Here is a 14,348-nt window from a genome sequence, read left to right on the forward strand (position 1 = left end):
TGACCTGTAAATGCCGTAAAATGAACAGCAAGTGACTTGTAAATGCCCTGAAAATTGGACAGAATGACTGTGAATGCGTTCCCAGTCTAAATGGATTTGGGGTTGAGCACCGTCAATGCAGCCTTAGAGTTAACTGAGACACTATTATGGTGGAAAATTTTGGTAGCAACTTGTTGGTTCATTTTAATTCTTTTTTTAGACATTGACACCTTTTCAAAACGATATCTCGATTCTTGGCAGGAGCAAATCGATAACCTTTTGGGATACAAAGCATCACGATATAGCACCATTTCGATATTTTGTCACACCCCTACTACAGACGCTATCGCATGATTACTCGAGCTTATAGCAAACACAGAGTGCTAAAAGACGAGCTAGCTTCAGCATAATGCTGTTTGTGACTGGGTAAAGTATCGGTCATAACTTATATTATTTTTTTGTTTAATATAAATGAACATTGTGTAGCACATTGTGGTGTGTATACAGTGTATCACAAAAGTGAGTACACCCCTCGCATTTCTCCAGATATTTAAGTATAGCTTTTCATGGAACAACACTGACAAAATGACACTTTGACACAATGAAAAGTAGTCTGTGTGCAGCTTATATAATAGAGTTAATTGATTTTCCCCTCAAAATAACTCAAAATGTAGCCATTAATATCCAAACCCCTGGCAATTAAAGGGAGTACACCCCTTTGAAAAAACGTACATCTCTAAATGTCCAAATTGAGTACTGCTTGTCATTTTCCCTCCAAAATGTTATGTGACTCGTTACAGGAGTGCTGTCAGCATTGCTGCAGGGATTGAAGAGGTGGGGGGTCAGCCTGTTTGTGCTCAGACCATACACCGCACTCTACATCAAATTGGTGTGCATGGCTGTCACCCCAGGAGGAAGCCCCTTCTGAAGACGGTACAGAAGAAAGCCCGCCCGTCTCATCAGACCATAGGACATGGTTCCAGTAATCCATGTGCTTTGTTGACATGTCTTCAGCAAACAGTTTGCGGGCATGTTTAAAAATGATTTGATGTATGCTGCAACAAAATTAATTGACAAGCAGATGTTTGCAAATAGCTGACACAATGACAAAAGGGTTTTACTTAATTTCCAATTTTGTTAGGTTGTAGAAGTGGATACACTGGATACACATATTTTAATTTTGTCCATTCATTTTGTGAGGCACTTTTCTTTATTAGGGTGAGCTGGAGCCTTTCCCAGCTGACAAACATTGCATTATAGTTAGAAAAATATGTAACAACAGTGCCCTGACCTCAGCAAATATTTTATATAAAAAGAATATAGAATATATTTTATATTCTTTTATGTGCTTTCTCATTTTTAAGGCTTTCGTCAAAGTTTGTTAGTTTGTTTCGGAGGTTTTTTCTAATAGCCTTCTCTTAAGTAGGTGATGTAAATGCTCTATAGGGTGTAAATCTGGCCATTTTCATTTTCATGTTTGGCCATTCCTAAACCTTTTTGATCGAATTCTTTCTTTTTCGCAGTTTGTTTTGGGTTATTATCTTGCTAGAGTACCGCAGATCTACCCGACAGTTACTGTAGATTTCATAACCTCCTGAATTACATTCATTTTTCTGCTGTTATTATGTGTCACAATCAGTGAAGAATAGTAATTTTTACCCAAATCAAGCATTTTTAATAAAAGCCGGGACAGTATCCCCTCTGTGTTAATCAGATTAGTTTGTACAGTGGTATGAAAAAAATCTGAACCTTTTGGAGTTTTTCATATTTCTGCATAAAATCACCATCAAATGTGATGTGATCTTTGTTAAAATCACACAGATGAAAAAAACTGTCTGCTTGAACTAAAACCAGCCAAATATGTATAGGTTTTAATATTTTAATGAGGATAGTATCCAAACAATGACAGAAGGGGGAAAAATTAGTAAGTGAACCATCACATTTAATATATATATAATATATAATATATATAAACTCTTTCCATTTGTAGACAACTTCTCTGAATGTCGATTGATGAAGATCCAGACTTTTAGAGATTGTTTTGTATCCTTCCCTAGCTCTATACAAATAAACAATCCTTGATCGCAGGTCTTCATACAGCTCTTTTGACTGAACCATGACGCACATCAGACAATGCTTCTCATCAAGACATTTCTTGTGTGTGGTGGTGTGTGTTTTATAGTGGGGAGGAAGCTTTAAGCCACTCATTAGTGATTGGGCATACACCTGACTTAAAATGTTTGGTAAAAATTGGTTCCAATTGCGCTTTAAGTCTCCATAGACAGAAGGTTCACTTACTTACTTTCCCCCTTCTGTCGTTGTTTGCATGCTATCCTAATTAAAATATGAAAACCTATAAATGTTTGGGTGGTTTTAGTTAAAGCAGACACTGTATTTTCATGAACATGGCTATTTTACAGTTGGTGCAAGCTCACAGTTACATACATTATTAAGCATTATATACTGTAACAAGTATTCCACGGTGGGTATTGAGTCAATTTACATATGACTGCGTGTGGGCATTTTTCTACATGTGACTGTGGTGTGTTTCCTTCCACTCACTTGTGCGTTTCTCCTCACTCAAACACCCTCAGACCACATGGAGCCTTTTATTTTATGGGGCATCTTGTGCTTGTGTTCTGAATGCAGATTTCTCACAAAGGACGTGTTATTTCATTTTGCCATGGCAGCGCCAAATTCACTTGGCAGGATATTTCACTTGTAATTACGTTGGTTACACTCAGTGTTGTTATTAACGGCTTTATTTTTTTTCAGTTGTAAGTAATATAATTACTTCCTTTTCCCATCTTTGCAACGCCATTACCAATACTGAGGATGTGAAGGGGCGCGTTACTAGAAATTGGTTGAATAAAGCGAGAGTTGTCTGATTTTGTCACAACTGTCTGGGAGAGAGCAGAGCGAGAGGGGGGAGGAGGGCAGGGGTGGTGACGCTGTTGCAAACGAGATTATGATTGACTAAGTGGCTCTGAGTGTTAGCATAGCATTGTTGTTAGCACTAGCATTAAGCGTGGCGAGCGTCATCTTAAACTCTTGGGGACCTTTTTTTTTCTTTTCACATACAGTTCGTGGGGTCCAGGTGGGTACAATTACCGTAATTTCCCGAATATAACGCGCACTTTTTCCACCCAAATCAACTTGTAAATCACGGTGCGCATTATACACGGGTACATGGATGGAGACAGAAATATATACAGTAAATAAAAACAGATTTTTTTTTTTTTTTTAATTGACATGGCCATGTTGTATGTTGTGTTGAAGAAACGTATGCGGCGATCCGTTGCCGACCATTACGGTACGTGATGTCACCATTTTGTTTCGGTAATACTTCACTCTAATCGGCCGAATGATTTCGTCTGTGTTAAATTCTGCTTTTTTCACTCTTCATAAAGCACAGAATTTAGTTTCTTGAACTCATTTGAGTCAACGTTTATTGCAGCTCCGCAACTCGGACCATAACAAACGTAACACAACACAGACTTCCTGTGTCCGTCAACTATATCTGTCCCTCAGGGGAAACTCAAACCCAAATAACAATAGTTCCTATTGTTACAGTGGTGTCGACAGCGATGAGCGCTCTCGGATTTCCGACTTACGTTCTCACTTTCATTTTACTGTATCAATCCATGGAGGAAACATTTATTCATCATGATGAAACGAACAAGTTATACAGCAGCCTTTAAAAGAAAAGTCACATCTGTTTTGTTTTCTCCTGGATTCGGGTAAGTTCAAGAAGTTATCAGATCATATTATATTATTACCGTACATATTGTCAGTTTACGGTAATGTTTGGAACTACCAATGTGCTATGCTTGTGCCGTGTTTCACCAGTCAGTAAAATGACATTTCTGTATCTGTACACGATCTCTGTTTTCTTGTATTCTTCTATTAATTGGTGCTAAAATTAGGGTGCGCATTATACACAGGTACAATAATTTACCCTAGATTTTACAAGTAAATTTGGGGTGTGTGTTATACACTGGTGCGCCTTATAGTCGGGAAATTACGGTAATTGAAAATAATGTACTGTTTTCCTGCTGAGTGTGCATTATCATCACCAAGTTGGCGTTGTCCTTGTTTATGCCATTACATATATATATACACTCACCGGCCACTTCATTAGGTACACCATGCTAGTAATGGGTTGGAACCCCCTTTTGCCTTCAGAACTGCCTCAATTCTTCGTGGCATAGATTCAACAAGGTGCTGGAAGCATTCCTCAGAGAGTTTGGGCCATATTGACATGATGGCATCACACGGTGCAGATTTGTCAGCTGCACATCCATGATGCGAATCTCCACCACATCCCAAAGATGCTCTATTGGATTGAGATCTGGTGACTGTGGAGGCCATTTGAGTACAGTGAACTCATTGTCATGTTCAAGAAACCAGTCTGAGATGATTCCAGCTTTTTGACATGGCGCATTATCCTGCTGAAAGTAGCCATCAGAAGTTGGGTACATTGGGGTCATACAGGGATGGACATGGTCAGCAACAATACTCGGGTAGGCTGTGGCATTCCAACGATGCTCAGTTGGTACCAAGGGGCCCAAAGCGTGCCAAGAAAATATTCCCCACACCATTACACCACCACCACCACCAGACTGAACCGTTGATACAAGGCAGGATGGATCCATGCTTTCATGTTGTTGACGCCAAATTCTGACCCTACCATCCGAATGTCGCAGCAGAAATCGAGACTCACCAGACCAGGCAACGTTTTTCCAATCTTCTATTGTCCAATTTCGATGAGCTTGTGCAAATTGTTGCCTCAGTTTCCTGTTCTTAGTTGAAAGGAGTGGCGCCCGGCATGGTCTTCTGCTGCTGTAGCCCATCTGCCTCAAAGTTCGACGTACTGTGGGTTCAGAGATGCTCTTCTGCCTACCTTGGTTGTAACGGGTGGTTATTTGAGTCACTGTTGCCTTTCTATCAGCTCGAACCAGTCTGGCCATTCTCCTCTGACCTCTGGCATCAACAAGGCATTTCCGCCCACAGAATTGCCGCTGACTGGATATTTTTTCTTTTTCGGACCATTCTCTGTAAACCCTAGAGATGGTTGTGCATGAAAATGCCAGTAGATCAGCAGTTTCTGAAATACTCAGACCAGCCCTTCTGGCACCAACAACCATGCCACATTCAAAGTCACTCAAATCCCCTTTCTTCCCCATACTGATGCTCGGTTTGAACTGCAGGAGATTGTCTTAAACCATGTCTACATGCCTAAATGCACTGAGTTGACGCCATGTGATTGGCTGATTAGAAATTAAGTGTTAACGAGCAGTTGAACAGGTGTACCTAATAAAGTGGCCGGTGAGTGTATATATATACATATACAGTATATTTTTTACCAAAAGTAGTCACTTACCCTTAACTTTTCTTGAATGACGTATCCATGAATCTATCCTTGTGCGATGTTTTTTTAATCAAAACAACTAGAGCAAAGACAGAAGATGCATGAGATTCAGCGCCTCACCTGCATATTGAAAAACCTATCTATATATATTAGGGGGCTTGACAATACACACAAGTCAGGGTTTAATACGTACCTCGGTATAGGAGATCATGGTTCGGTGCGGGTTCAGTCCAACAGGAAAAACAAAAAGTCTTTTTTTCTCACAGCATTTGAAAGTTAAAAGTTTGTACACTGTTACACGCTTATATCTGTGAAATATAAAAAAAAAATTCAGAGTAAAAAGGGTGACCTACATTTTTTTTATAGAAAAAAATCAGTTAATATAAACACATTTGATGTGAAAGAACATGAAAAGCAACGTCAGTTTTTTTTGCTGAGTAACTAATTACTTGTCCAGCGAGGAAACTGAGTTACTAATTCAATTACTTTTTGGGAGAAGTAATTAGTAACTGTAACTAATTAATTTTTTAAAGTAAGATTAACAACACTGGTCACACGATTTATAATGTATTGTATGTTCAAAACCCAAATCTGAACTTGAGCAAAGAAATTAAGTCGTATTTTTTGTTCAATAATCAATATAATGGGACACACTAAGCCAACAAACCAAGCCTGTCAATAATGTTTCAAATGCTGTTTTCAAATGTTTTCAGTTTACAAGAAAAATAAAGCACTTAAAAAAAAAACAACAACTCCCTTTCATAATTTTTGCCCTATACAGTAGATTGTCAGGTTTAGCTGAATTAATTGACACATGATTGTATAAAATCACAGATGAACAGTTTTTTTTTTTTTCAGACAACATTTCTTTAATACAAAGTCAACATATCTACATACACAGTGGCTTTAAACCAATCATGTTTCAGTTAGATGTAACAATTTGAGAGTGACAGCACTTGGCCCTCATACAAATGAAAACTAGTTTGAAGTTCTTGATCATTCGGTCAGTATGTAGTGAATAATGCTTCATTCTTTTGTTAGTCTTTTCTTTTTTTGTCCTAACCCAGATATTCTGTGACATATTCCCATGATTGCGCCAGGTATTCAAACAAAGTCAGAAAAGTTCAATTGCACACATTTCCAATGACCACCAGTTACAGTTTGACATGGGTGCGCCCATCAGTTCCACAATAAGGATTTTTGTACTTCATGAGTTCCATTTGTTATAACATCAGACTGTGAGTATGACTTTGCAGCAAGTTTTTGGTTGTCCTGGTTTAGCCTTCATCTGTTTAGCTCTGGCCCTGATTCCTTTCGACATCCCATTACAAAAACAACAATGCTGCACATGAATGTCAAAATAAGTTTTAGCTACTGTAAGTACTTGACACATTGTAACCAAATTATTTGTAGTTTGTTTGTATGCATTTGACAACTGAACAATAACAAATTCAGGGGCAAAATTTGTAGGCTCACAAGCAAATTTGCCTTTGTTTATGCGCCAATTGACGTGTATGTGTTTAAGTGCTTCCAGTTTCATCTGAAGAGAAAATATAAAAGCAAAAAAAAGAAACACATGGTACCTTTTTACCTGGTTAACTTGGTAAACACCAGGAAGCTGGATTGGAGAAAGTTATTTTCGGAAATGAAAATTAAACCAACATCAAGTTGGTGGAAAGTAACTCCTTGTACAGCTCTAATGCACCGTTTAAACTCTTGAGGGTCAAATGATTTACAAATACATATACTCTATATATTTGTTTATTTACACGTAGATTGTTGCGTATATGTAACAAAAATTAATTACCACAATATGATGGAAAGTAATAAGTAAGTTAAAAAAATAACGTACAAAGAACACGCATTTTCATAAAGCAAGGGTCATAGCCTGTTAATGATAATACTACATTATGTCAAATCAGATTCAGATAACAAGAAAAATATAATCATTTTGAATTGTTAGATACTGTGTGGACTAGTTTTCCTTCGGCAGAAACAAATAAAAATAATACTATTGTCTACAAAATTAATAACCTTGGTGAATTCTATTCAAAAATGATCTGTAAAGCATATCCTCATCAGAACCGGCATGATGATTTTTTTGGGTTAAAAAGAAATGCTAAACTGGAAAATATAAAAGGAAGTCGTCTTCAAATACTGTGCTGGTTGGGCAACTCAAAAAGAAAAAAACAGGTTACCAAGATGGATATATTTTTATCGTCTTCATTTAAATATATATGACGGTGTGAGTGTGCAATATATATGTGCATATATGCACACATACACACAGACACACTGAACATTTCTACAGTGAAAAAATAGAATGTCTTTTAACATAATACGAACAAATAAGCACTTTATCTTTTGCTATTTCTTTTTAGAAAATGTGATACAACATCTCTGTTAAAAAATGAAAAGAAAAACGTTAACTAAGTAATGCAAAATAAGTCAGCATAATACCACACTGATGTTTTTATAATGTTACAATAACAATAAGGCTTTTTGGAAATACAAAAAGATTACACACAGTTCTGTCCATTCATCACTCTGGTTGTTTGTTTTGTGCACATCTTTCAAAAACCTTCAACAGAATCCAAAGAAGCGCATACCAAAGCATTGATGCCTTAAAATAAAAACTCGCTGAGTTGATCTTCATAGGTCACATTTAAATTAGTGCGTAAAATCCAACCTGCAGTTTTTTTTCCCACCAGGACTTTGTTCAAGTTCTTTTTCTCAAGGATGTGCAATTAACTTATACCGAAGTGTTTATTCGTAGCATTGAGAGCTAAGTAGCTCCACTTTTATCAACCACAGAGTATGAAGGGTTCAAAGTAAAGCGCTTTTTAATCCAACAAATGAGCGTACGGTGGATCTTAAAGGAAATGTTTCCAACACCAGGATTTGTAATTGAAACAGGCCCAATTTGTTCTGAGTCTTTTGAAATAAACCTACTTTACGAGTCACACGCACATGAGATAAGCAGCATGTTTGGTTGAGAAAACAAACCCAAAAAACTTAAAACAAAAAAGATATTGACATATTTAGGATGAGCATTTGTCACTATACACACAGAAAGGCTTTGTGGCCCATCTTTGTCTAGTTAATCTGGTTGTTCCAAAGCTTCTTGCCTGACGTATGTCTTCTATAGATTGCAACCCCAAAGTCGATAGAAAAAAAAAAAAATGGGTCACAGACAACCCAGCTTCTTTTTACAGGCACAGCGTCCCACAGCTCTCTGGTGACTCACAGACGAGTATCCAGTTGGTGAGAGAACCCATCTGAAGCTACGTGATGTTGCTTACGTCCTGACGATTTTCCTTCTGATCATGTGATGTGAGATTTACCGTCACACTCTCTCCAAACAAACATTGCTCATCATTAGTGTTTCTTTGCTGATCACATACTTTGCTGTCTCCATGCTTTTGGTTGAGTTTGGGAGAGCGATGCGATCACCATTTGGTCATTTCTCTGAACACTACTCACAAAATATGTCAGAAAGCGGGAAAAATACTTGTAACTTCCTCTACATCCAGGAATATCAAAAATCATGACAGAAAATCACTCCTTCTTGGCTAGAGCCAGCTCATTGATATTTGCCCTGTACTTCACATGTTGTGTGACATTTTGGCGACTGTTTACAATGTCGGTATGGAAACACTTGAGGTAAGGTAAGAAGTCAGACACTTGGATCGCCCCCACCGTTTGAGCCAATGATTCCGGGTTCCACTCCTGATGGTGGTCATCTTTTCTTAACTTTGGAATATGAACTAGCCTGTCCTGATTGGAATTAATCTGGTTGAAGTGGTGCCAAAAAATCTTTGTTCGATGCATCTTAATGAAGAGTGTCATTGTTGTGACACTGATGTTTCAAAAAGTTTTCATGGCTCAGGAGACTGTTGATGGGGGGGACAGGACTCATGGGGGAAAGAGATGGCTTTTACGTTGCATAGTGATCAAAGCTTCCTAAGTACTCCAGAGCGGCGTGATAGCAGAACTGGTACTCATCCTGTTGAACGGCATACACAGGGGGAGAAAAAAATATTAGAAATATAATTTCTTTAGTACTTTGAGCAAAGCTTTGATCGCCATGTCATAAAAAAAATGTTTTTAATGCAGATTATGTCAGGAAAGACATTTAAGGCATTGCATAGTTAATGTAAAAGCAGCAACTTTTAGAGGTCATTTGATAACGAGTTCCACTCTACTTTAATTAAATTTAGCTGCCCTCAAACAAAGTTGAGGACATTCATGCACATTCTGTTCAGAAGCAGGTGGTCAGCAGGTCCCAGGTGGGCCGGCGCTCTGTTAACCTGCCGCAACGCAGTCTGCGTTTGAAGCCAGTAAGTGCTGTCTAAAGATAGGCACCCGGTGTCAGGGCAGCGAGGCATCAAGGACCGCTTGAAACCAACTGCACTTCCTGTTTAATGAGATGCCGTCAAACTGCCTCCAGAACACTCGCTTGTATCCCCCACTGGTTCTGAGGGCTGAATATTAGGTGCTGGCATGTCCAGGTTGTTTAATTAGACTCCCTGCAGAGGGCAAAACCCTTTCTATTGCATATTGCAGTGGCATGCAGTCAAGGCCTTTAAGGCCTTCTCTCCCAGCCTAAACATTATCAGAAGCTCTGATTTGCGATTGCAACAAAAATCAAAATTGCATTAAATTATTTCCAGTTGAATTATGTTCCATTTCATCGCTTCTGACTGTGCTTTGGATGCCCAGATTCTAGTCAAGTGTGCGCACATTTTTTTTGGTCGAATCAGATTATTGCATCTCTGTGTTGCCATGTAAACTTAATGTTACCAGGGGTTAGGCAACTTTAAACCGTTATGTTAGCATTGGTGTAGTCGCAAAGATCACAGGAGACATGTAACTGATGCTAAAAAAATATCATAGATCACCGAAATAGGTCACACTGAATTGCCATGCTCATAAAAGAAATCCCATTCTCCTAATTCTATGCCAATGAATGCTAATAGATAATAGACACGACTACTAAGATGTCATTGGTGAGAGACGTTAATTGTATTTATTTTAATAGATGGCGCTAGTTACTGAATAAGGACTGGGCAATGTCATTTTACATAAAGGTAGATGTTCCTGTCACCTTTATGCAAGTTTAGGTTTGAAAGCTTTTCAGTGATTGCAATTTGAATAATATGCGTGGCCACTTTCTGTTTTCGTTTGAAGTTACATTGCGATCAAGTTACCCCCCTCCCCCCAAACCTTAACTATTTGACTATAAGCTATGTTTAAAAAAGAACTGGTATACATCGTCTGCTTTAAAGACATAACTATAATTAGTATCATTTTACATGTTGCATTTGTTATGATATTTATTTGGAGAATAAGTATGTTCGGAATATCTGACCTCAGTTTGGACCATTGCTGGCCTCTGTGTCCGGAGCATCTTCACTGTCTGGAAGATATCAACAACACCTTCGTAACGCATTCGCTCCAGGACGATGCTGAGGGTGATGAAGACTCCAGTCCGCCCCACACCAGCACTACAAAATGGAAAACCAATGTAAATAACTTTAGAGCAGAAATAGCATGTACTGAATGTATTAGACATGTGCTGATTACCGGTTTCAAGGTATACCGTGGTATGAAAACGTCAAGGTTTCAAAACCGCCAAAATTGTCGGTCTTACCGTCCCTACAGTACTAGCTATTTTTTATGTCCCAAAAATGCAGGGAGAAATCCCACGCTTGCAGCTGCAAGGCTTGACCATCCGCCACCCCCACCGATTGTTGCCCAGTGTTAGTGAGTCAGCTGTGCTACACGATGGCTGGAGGAGGTGAAACTTTTTCCCCCATCGAAGAAAACGAAATCCCTGGTATGGGAATACTTTGGCTTCAGAAAAGTATCTTGGCTGCGGCTTAGAGGAAAGGGCCAACAGACATGTAAAACATGTTTGCCGAGGGTGACTGCAGAGGAGGCAATAGCTCCAATATGATTTCGCATTTATACAAAATTAAAGGTTAGTAAACACTGTCATGAACGTTTCCCACCAGCTACAAGAGTTAATTCCAGCATGTTTAGTGTGTCTAGCGGTGGTAAAACATCAGTTTTTTTTTCTCTCTCTAGCAACTGTCTGCGCTGAGAAATGGTGTGTGTGTATAATGTAAACATGATATGAGACATACACACGTACTTTTTATGGGAAATAATTCAATTAAATTTGTTCTGATGGTAATAATGTTAAGCAGTGACTGCATTTATTTTAATCTTATTTAGAATATTTCAGTCATTTTTTGGTATTTATTTTAACTTAATATTTTCCTTATGTTCCAATTTGCTAATGTTTTGAAAAAAATATAAATCCTGTTTGATGGATTTTTTTTTTCTTTTTAAACCAAGACATCTCAAAGTAACACATTTTAGAGCTATAATTGCAATACCGTGAAATTTTGGCTTAAGGGCCCTGTAGTAAATACGATACATTAATCAATCACCTCCTATGAAATGTATTTTGCGCAAGTAAACATCTTCAAACTGACTAACACAAAAAACAACTAATTGTAACCCTTGATGAGGATAAATCAAATAGCAAGGTCACAGTACTGATGGCAAGGATAGTTTGACGTCAGATAAATGTCAGAAAAATCTTGACATCTCTCTGGCTGCAGCTTGTGTCCAGAAATACAGTCTTGAGTCTTAACTGGAATCCGCAAATACTTCAAAGCTGCTTCTCTAAGCTCCTTTGCTGTGAAATGACTTCCACTTCACCATTGGGACAATAATTGACATGACAACAATTTCATTTGGGCTTCCTCCAAATGTGAAAGCTTTTTTGATGTTTGTGTGTATGTGAGTGTCAGAGAACAAAACTCTTTAAGACCAAAGTGTTTGGGACCATTAGAAAAAAAAAAAAAAAACTCGATGATATCAAACAGTTCTTAGCTGACCCATCTATCCAGCCAACCACACACACTCTCTGACTTTCATTCCTGCTGTATCTCTTAGGCCACCCAAAGCAGCTTCCAGTTTCCAGTCGATCACAGCTTTGTCACATGGACTCAAATTCCTCTTCCTAGTGCTCCTCTCTCACCAGTACTGTCCACTCCACAAATAAAGGGTGGACCAGCCATGGCCGACTGAGAGGATTTAGAGTCTACCATTCAGGGAATGTAATCAGCCAATTAATGACAAAACCCACAAAGGTCTATTAGATAGCGGCTGAGAAAAAGACTGACGGTGGGAGGAGTGGAGAGATTGGTGGGAACGGAATAAAGGATTGCTGAAAGAATGAACAGACCAAAATGAATTGAGGGAGTCGAGCAGAGGATTAGGAACTAGAAACTGGGATGACAGAAGAGGAAGGCTCCAAGTAAGGGAAAAGGACAAAGACTTCAACCGAAAGAAGGCAAAGCAATGACAAGGCAACAAAGAAACTAATCTTGATACAAACAATTAATTAAATTCTGTTTAACTCAATATAAAAAGATAGGTTGGATATACAGTAAATAAAATGTTAAAAGCAGGTGGATGGAATATAATCTTAAAACTGAACATGAATTATTGAGATTACGCATGAATAATTTTGTCCTGTTTGACAGATCTGCAATTGGCTTGCAACCAGTTCAGGGTGTACCCCGCCTCCTGCCCAATTAGCTAGGATAGGTACCTGTAACTTGACAACCCTTGTGAGGATAAGTGGCAGAGAAGATGTTTTACAGATAAAACGGTGGTGAACAGAAGATGTCTTTTATACTAAACCGAATATTTATAGGGAGTTACTTTTCACCATTCTGTAAATGCCTGATACCATTAGTGTGACCCTGTACTGACCCTCTTCTCATAATGTTAAAAAACTGAAAATAATTCTGTTTTGAAAAATTTATTTTTCCTTAGGCCGCCTCTTCAAATGTGCTAATGGCAGTGTTTTGGAAATTGGCTCTTGAAGCAACAAAGCAATGAAAAGCAGAAAAAACCCTATTTTTAAAGGAATACAGTGGTTTCATAGAAATGCATTTATTTTCACGATAGTTTATGTTACCTATGTTACTTTAGAAGACGGAGGACCTATTAAACTTGTTATGAATTTCCTTGGAACTAAATTTATTAGACTCCCAGAGCTTACAATTCTCAGTAGGCTGTTTGATTGCTGGTGACATCAGCTTCCTCAAATGGGGAAAGGTGATGTTATGTTTGATGATGTCATTACACCCATATGACACGAACGTGGAAAAAAGGCCCCAATGCCTCTTTTTTGAAAAGTAAAGCATATTTATGAGACATCAAGAAAATGAGTCATTTGGTTAATGCGGTAGTGATTTCTGTCTTTTTTTTTTTCCTCCACCAACTGAAAGGCTACAATAAGCCAGCTCTGACAAGAATTTAGGTAAAGAATGGCAGGTACTTGAAACACATTAGAAATAATATACATTTTGATATTAATAATATGAGATACACTAAGAATTTTTGGAACTAAATTTAGCACCTCATGTCTATGTTGTGAGCTCAGTGCTTTCTCCAAACTTTTTCTTTTTTCATGAGAAAAAAACCCCCCTGAAAATAAGTGTTTTCCATTTTCTAGTTACAAGAGCTGATAGATCCTTCCCAAGGCCCACAGCTAAAATATGAATAATCTGAGCTCTGGATCATGACCACAAGAAGTAAATATCAATTTCTCCTCAAGTCTAGCATGCCAAGTTAATGATGTAGGTAACCTTGGAATCTACACCCCAGGTACTAGAATCCATCATGGATCATAAAAACAAAAAGAATGGCTGTATTATTTCATGTTCCTCTTCTTTGCAAATGCCAAGCTGCATCTCAGCCTTATCAATTATGAAAGAGATGGGCCTGAGGAGGTTCAGAATATTGCCATGGCAAAAAAAGAGGGTATATAATACCTGGTGATGCTGTGGGGATTACACCACAGGAGACGGTAGGCTATTTAAAAACACTGTTAGTTTAAAAAGTGACTGCCTTTGAACATCAAAGTTTCTTGAAAATGCAGTGTTTATTCAAGAGAAAATATTTTTAACAC

The 14,348-nt window shown here is 38.2% G+C and overlaps 1 protein-coding gene across 14 annotated transcripts in view; it reads right to left on the minus strand.

Moving 5' to 3' along the window:
- Positions 1-6,110: 6,110 nt before the first annotated feature.
- Positions 6,111-14,348, minus strand: part of ptprsa (protein tyrosine phosphatase receptor type Sa) — a 374,739-nt gene continuing 366,501 nt past the window's right edge. For 6 of the 14 annotated variants that reach the window (XM_057840793.1, XM_057840795.1, XM_057840789.1 and 3 more), the window contains 2 exons: positions 10,722-10,857; positions 6,111-9,356 (listed from right to left, as the gene is read on the minus strand). In XM_057840793.1, coding sequence (XP_057696776.1) covers positions 9,288-9,356; positions 10,722-10,857 — 205 coding nt within the window. In that variant the 3' untranslated portion in view covers positions 6,111-9,287. The remainder of the gene's footprint in view (positions 9,357-10,721; positions 10,858-14,348) is intronic. The other 8 variants (XM_057840796.1, XM_057840794.1, XM_057840797.1 and 5 more) reach the window with 5 other exon arrangements.

Source organism: Corythoichthys intestinalis, chromosome 7, assembly GCF_030265065.1.
Source record: "Corythoichthys intestinalis isolate RoL2023-P3 chromosome 7, ASM3026506v1, whole genome shotgun sequence".
Classification (NCBI taxonomy): domain Eukaryota; kingdom Metazoa; phylum Chordata; class Actinopteri; order Syngnathiformes; family Syngnathidae; genus Corythoichthys; species Corythoichthys intestinalis.